The sequence below is a fragment of the Montipora capricornis genome, chromosome 13 (genome assembly GCF_036669925.1).
Source record: "Montipora capricornis isolate CH-2021 chromosome 13, ASM3666992v2, whole genome shotgun sequence".
Lineage (NCBI taxonomy): Eukaryota > Metazoa > Cnidaria > Anthozoa > Scleractinia > Acroporidae > Montipora > Montipora capricornis.
In genome coordinates, this window is record NC_090895.1 from 1,427,128 (window position 1) to 1,434,042 (window position 6,915).

At 41.1% G+C, this 6,915-nt stretch overlaps 2 protein-coding genes across 2 annotated transcripts; one reads left to right on the forward strand and one right to left on the reverse strand.

The window, feature by feature from the left end:
• Positions 1 to 2,299: 2,299 nt before the first annotated feature.
• On the forward strand, positions 2,300 to 2,884 carry LOC138030331 (cysteine/serine-rich nuclear protein 1-like). The gene has a single exon (XM_068878257.1). It carries the CDS (start codon positions 2,300 to 2,302, stop codon positions 2,882 to 2,884), a length of 585 nt encoding a protein of 194 aa, XP_068734358.1.
• A 2,312-nt stretch (positions 2,885 to 5,196) lies between these two features.
• Positions 5,197 to 5,961, reverse strand: LOC138030332 (TNF receptor-associated factor 5-like). Its single transcript, XM_068878258.1, has one exon. The coding sequence runs from the start codon at positions 5,959 to 5,961 to the stop codon at positions 5,197 to 5,199; it is 765 nt and encodes a 254-aa protein (XP_068734359.1).
• Between the last annotated feature and the right edge of the window lie 954 nt (positions 5,962 to 6,915).

The window sequence follows — 6,915 nt, forward strand, 5'->3', positions numbered from 1 at the left end:
TGTAAGACAGGTACGGCATAAACATTAGTGGCCCAGACTTCCCGTGGTATTGACAGTGGTGAAGTCCAAACTGCCCAAAGTCGATTCTCGTACTCGTTGGAAGCTTCTTCAATAACTTTATCCTGTAGATGCTGAGTGTTCTGGTATACTTTCCTAGGAATTTCTAATGATCTTCGCTGGCTATAACTAAAATGGAGCAGTCGTTCCTTCAGCGGTGTTTTCGTTGGGTTCTAGTTTCCTCGTTTCATATGTATTGCAGTGCACTTGTTGATTCCCCATTCTAAGCCAATGTCCGCAAACATCTTCTTCAGATTGCTTGTCACAGGTACTGCCCCAGATCGATGGTAAGTTTTTAAGGGCTTGGGTGATTTTTCTGTCTGGGGCGTGTGATAGTTTATATCCTTCCGTACTCCTAAGGTATATGCAATTGGGTTAATTAAGTGATAGAGTGAAAAGATGCACACAAAAAGAGTCTCCCTGTAGAATTCCCCTTTTGACTTTGATGAGGCCAATGGTTTCACACCAGTGTCTCACACCAGATGATGATGGTGATGATGATGATTATTATTATTATTATTATTGTATTCAAATTTGTTGCACAGCTAATAAGAGCATGCTACGCACGCCTCCGTCTCGAATAAGGACTGAAAACTGGTGGTGCCGTATCACAGCCTCAATAAAAACAAAATGCATGACAACCGTGAATCGTGGTGGCCTGAGCAACAGCTAAGTAGACAAAGCAAAGGCGCAAAAGTCTGTTGGATCTACCCAACAAATATATAATATTGACAAAAATAATAAAACAAGACTGACTGTACGTCTGAAGTTTACATATTGTTCCTTTCCTTTTCAATACTTCGTCAAGCAGTAAGCTAATTTCCTGTTACCATATTAAAAAATTTAAAGATTTAAGATTACAAAAACAAAATCGGAATAAAACGGCCCAACGAGACATACTGTACTTATGACGCGGATTATCCTGGGCTCTGTAAGATTTTTTGTTCAGGAATGTCGTTGTTGGCACAAATTTTGCAAGATTTTAAGAGAACTACTCGCGTTGATTTTGAGGTATGGTTCGAATTGTTACGAAAATAGTACGTTTTTATTTGATTATAGAGCAGAAGTAAGATCGCGTTGCTGAGGCTGAGGAAGAAGAGAGAGCGATGATCGCAGACTTTTTTTTTTTTTCGGATATTTGGCTTTGTTCCAATAAAATGGCATAAAATGAAGGCTTGAGTTCAATGAATCGTTGTCCGGTTGAGTGTTTACATGTTTAACGCTTATCCTCCATTTGCAATAAGGGATAGAGATCCTTGTGGTGCAATGCTATACCTTTGATACCAATGTGATGCCTTGTGATGCCTTTCAGTGTGATACACTGGGATAGCTTGTGATGCATTGTAGAGCACTCGCCTCCCACCAATAATAATAATAATAATTATTATTATTGTTATTATTATTATTATTATTATTATTATTATTATTATAATTATAAACATCTCGATGCTAACAATCGCCCACATAATCCTCATACAAGCGCCCGCATTCGATATCCCATTTTGACAAAATCAAAGATCTGCCCGCACTCGAATATAGACTGTGCCCGCAAAGCGCTAACAAATGCCCGCGTTCTAAGGACCGTACAAAAAACGCAGCCCCCCTACCCGGTGTACAAATGTCACACAAGCTCTTCAACATCACACCATGTTGCTTACCCCTACCCCTATGATTCCATATGAATAACGCAATAGATTTTTGGGATCTAGGTAAAGATTGTGTTACTCTCGTGGGAAAGTGTTATTTTGGATCCGTTTTTAACGTTCAATCGACGCCAGAATGCGTACCCCAGTTCGCTCAGGGTCCCCACCCCATGGTTCATTCAGGGATAACGCAACCACATTTATCGTTTGTCGTGTGTTGTGTTATATACAAATATTGTGTGACCTGTCGATCAACGTCTTGATGTGTAATGTCATACACTGATGTTGACTTCCACCTTTTTTTTTTTTCTCATTTACAGATCAACGACGGTTCAGCTTAGTTGGTCAACTGACGAAGATAGAACAAAATTATGTGTCGTGCCTGTAAATTTAATAAAAAGAATCGCCGGTCGTTTTGCTCTACTCGTTAGACTTGGTTAGAAAAACACGCTGCGTTTGCAGCTACGTGAATCGATGTTTTGAAGCAGTTCAAAAATTCAATTACGCGTGAGTCCACACAAAGACTCAACACACGCAACCCGATAGATAGATCATCTTGTCTGTCTGATACTTTATCACGTCGTGGTGATTAAAAAAAAATGGGAAAACGAAAGCGTGGCATCGATAATGACTCTTCTCGTGGGGATGATTGTGAGCGAGCGAAAATCAAAAGAGTGAGTTTTGGAGAGGCTACCATTTATTATTTCCTTCGAAAACAAGGTTTCGTTGCAGCTCCTTTGACGGGAGGATCAACGCTAGAAATGGCGAGAAAACATACTTGCATCGAGACAGTACAACTTGACCCGGGGAAGGCGAATGGGTCAAAAAGCAATCGGAAGCCGTTGGCGCTAATTTCGCAAAGTGCGAGAGAAAGTATTTTAAAAGCGGCCGGGGTTCGGCGAATCGTAAAACGAGAGGAACGCGATTGCAATGAAATCAGACAAAGTCGCGTAACGTGCGGCTGTGATTGTGGCGACATTTGCTCGCCAGAAACGTGCGAATGCACTTTGAATGGAATCGATTGTCAAGTCGACTTTGACCGATTTCCATGTTCTTGTCAAACGAATAGCTTTCACAATGGTAATGGACGAAAAAAATATGATCTTAGCGCCATAAAAAAACATTACTCTGAGACATTTGTGAAAGTGTGTGGAAATATGCAAGACCACGTGAACGCGATGTAATATTGCTCGTTTCAACACTGGAGAACTGTGTCCTTTGAAGTTAAAGAGAGTGTAACGACCCCGTAAATATTTAATGGTCCGTCCAGGTGATCTGGTGACGTAATTCAGAGGACTGGGGAGAACAATTTTAACGCCGTATCCCACAACCGCCCGCGGCCTTATTTTCGAATTCAACTGGCAGAGGCGAGGCTAGATCTTGTCGGGTCTACTTGAATGTTCGTTCAGTAACAGGAAAATGTAGTAGACATGTAATGATCTGTTGATTTTTGGTGATGGCAATATTGCAGGGAGTTTGGAAACGACACCTAAGGCCGCGCGCGGTTGTGGGATACGGCGTTAAAACTTTTCTTCACGGGCCTCCAAATTACGTCACCAGATCACCTGGTGTGATAAAGGAATTTGCATGTTCGCGTCGAGGGAATGGACGCCACGGCAACAATGAAAAAGCCAACGCGACTTAAGCTCCGTTACAAATCATCACCATTGTAAAGGTATTTTTATAGCGAAAAAATGCGAGGGACCACAAGAATTTTATCAAATGTAACATTGACCACTTCAACACCGGGGAATTATATCCTTTGAAGTTCAAAAGAATAATGAAAAAAATGTAACAACCCACGAATCTTTGATTGTCCGTGCGATAAACGAGTAACCAGTACCTTTAAAGCTAACATGCAATTTTTTTGTCGATCAGTTTGATTCAAGTAAACCGGTCACCGACAGTCGCAGATAAGCAAACCCACGCAAACTTAGATGTGCTAAAGAATTTCTTGAGTTAAAACATCCCAAAAATGTCGTTCGTTAAGTCACGATCCAGGGCAAAACCCGATCACCAACAGTCACAGATAAGCGAACCCACGCAGACTTAGGTGTGCTAAAAAATGTGCCTAGGTAAAAACATCCCCAAAATGTCATTTATTAAGTCACGATCCAGTATAGCCGATGACTCGTATTCTGACCAAAGCGAAAAAAATGCGTCGGAGTAAAAACTACAGATTTGGGTCGCGGTTTTACAACTAAATCACCTATAAACGATAGTAGACTCTCGTGTACGATGTATATTAAAAGCGACCATAGCCTCTTACAGGGAACCATGTCTGTTCAAGACCGGTGTTCTATCTGCCTAAAGACAGAATGGGGCTTACCGGTCTCAAATTTAACGGGATTACTGGTTCCCGAAAATTGTGCAATCGTGTCACAAGGAGAAAAAGCGGCACCGTTGGACAAAATTGCTGTCGTATTGGATCTCGAATTTTTTTTTGTCGACGGGAAACATAATCCTCGAGAACTTGGTTGGGTAGACCACAGGGGCGTTTCTGGAAACGTGAAATTTAAAATGCCCTGCAAGTTTGACGAGTTATCCGATAAGGACAAACGAACTGCTTTGTTTGTGATTAGAAAGGTCACCGGGCTCCCTTTCGAGAACAACCCAGTGGAACAAGCCCTCGATGGAGACGAGCTTGGAATAGTAATACTCGCTTTATACCAGAATTCAAAGACACAACGGAAAGATCTAGTGGCTTACAAGGGCGGTCACATAGAAAGGAATTTGTTGCGACGTTTGAACATTCCTTCTATAGACATAGGAGAACACGGGTGCCCTAAATATGTCGATATGCTAAAAGCGGGTCACCAGCCAAAACGGAATTGCGGACAACATGCAGTAGGAAATCATTTTCACTGCGCGACAGAGGAATGTTATGCTTTTTTCAAGTGGATAAAACAGCGACTAGAGGAGCGTAAACACAAGAGTAGATTATAAAAACGAAACACGTAAACAATTAAAAATATTCATCTGTATGTTTCGTTGCCTATTTATTAAACGTACACGATTATTACACGACAGTAAGAAATCTATTATCTGAACTCTTTCTGTTTTATGTTTTCTGTCTAATGTATTCAAATTCGGCTCGAATCAACATTCTATCGTCTTTAACATATCTTGCATCAGATAAAACTGTTATTGGCGCAAATTCGACGTATCCGTAGCCTTTATGGTTTCTTTCGACGGTCGGTCTGCGAAATGCTAGAAGATCTTCATCGTCGACTCGGTACGTCTCGGTGATGTGTTTGGGAGCACTTAACTGTGACGATTGATCTAGAAAGGTTAGGGTGATTTTTCCCTTGAATGGCCATTGTAGTCTGTCATCGAAACTACCTGACATCGCGTGAACGAATAAAGCAATCTGTTTCCCCTTTCCCGAGTCTACTCCATTCAAATTAATCCTCAGGCAAAATTTGTAACCATTTTCAAGAGCCGTATAAAAGCCAGGAGAATGTAAAGCCGGAGTTAAACCTCTTATCGCTTCTCGTCAAAGCCGGCCCACATCATAAAGTTCCCACGTGTAAAAATATTTACAAACGTGCGGACGAGTGTCCGAAGCTCGGACACTGCGCCAAAGGTCCGATATGTTCCGTTTCATGTCGGACATTTCATTATTTCGGGTCTGTTCCGACGTTCGAAAAGCTTTGACCATGTCAGACAAGTGAGCAATCATCATACTGTGGACATGTTCATTCACGTCTACCCTAAGGCCTTTGAACTCGCAGCCAACCACGTTAAACGGACACTTGATTTGAATAGCGGGACATTCATTTTCAAAATGTTCGTCCACTTTACATTTCGGTATATTACCTTGACCGCAATTCACACATTTAGTGGGATAGTATGCACATTCCTCGTCGTAGTGGACTTGCAGATACTTCCACTTTACTTTTATCGCGCTAAATCTGCAAGCTGTTATCCTTTCGATGCAATGTTCCGTGGCGTGAGTCGAGATCTCTCTTTTGGCCATGTTCATTCCACAATCATTCGGACAATCTCTAAGAACAAATTCACACTCCGACAGATGAGTTTCTAGTTCACCGAGGCGGCCTTTCCATGTACAGCCTGTCGTTGTCTTGTAGCAACAGAAGACTTGGCGATCCATCATCATCTTGTTGACAAAATTATCAACATGTAGTTGCGATTCTTTCATGGATTGTTGATCGTTAGGACAGAACGACCCAGATGTCTTCAAAGAACGCATTATACAATTGCGACGAAAATCGGTGACCACATGGGGTTTGCACGGCATTTCGTAAACCAAACAAACAAATCGAGCATTCATAATCACGCTCTAATGGTGGATCGAAATTCTAGTCATATCCTTCGTTATTATCATCGACGACAGGACCCATTGTCTTGGCAAGGTCTCAAAACTCGTATTTCGTACCTACATGTAGCAGAGAGCGGTTATCGGCACATTTCGATTTTCGTCTGACACTGTTTCCTTTGATTTAACAACATTTGAACGATGTTATTTAAAAACTATTTATGTCAATTTAACCAGATCACCTTCGATAGCCCTCTTGGGTTATTTGTTTCGTTTCGAGACCATCGCATCCATAACGTTAGAAAGAATCAACATTAAACGAGTGTTGTTTTAATATCGTGTAATGAAACACACAGATTTGCTTCTTTTTAATCGAATTTATTGATACGCCAACCTAACGCTGTTGCGCTAGTTTGTTTCCCAGTTTCGACGAATTTTTTATTTTCCTTTTGCGATCTTCGTTTTCAAAATCTCTGTCCCAAGAGAAAAATAGAGCGTTTTCTCGAGGCGAGTTCCAACGAATCTTTAATTTTTTCCTCTGCATGTCTCTGTTAGTTATCTTACAAACATATTGGTCAAAAAAGTTACAACCGGTGATTCCACAGAGTACACTTAAAATTATTCATAAAGGTCAACCATGGTTCATAACATACTCCTAGCTTTTTTACAGAGGTAATTTTTAAAGTTGTGTAACGTTAACCAAAAAGACATGCGTCGAAAACCAAACATTGTCCTGTCGTCATTCGTTAACACGGTACATTCGCAAAACGGCCAATTTGGGATCTGTCGTGTTTTTTGTTTTTTTTTTGGGGGGGGGGGGGGGGCCTACGTTTTTTGGGCGAAAAAAAGCTATTGCGTTTGAGAACAAACATTGCTCGTGATGTCATGGTTAAACCATCATATTCTTTTTGGGTTCTGAGATGTTTTTGGGGGTGT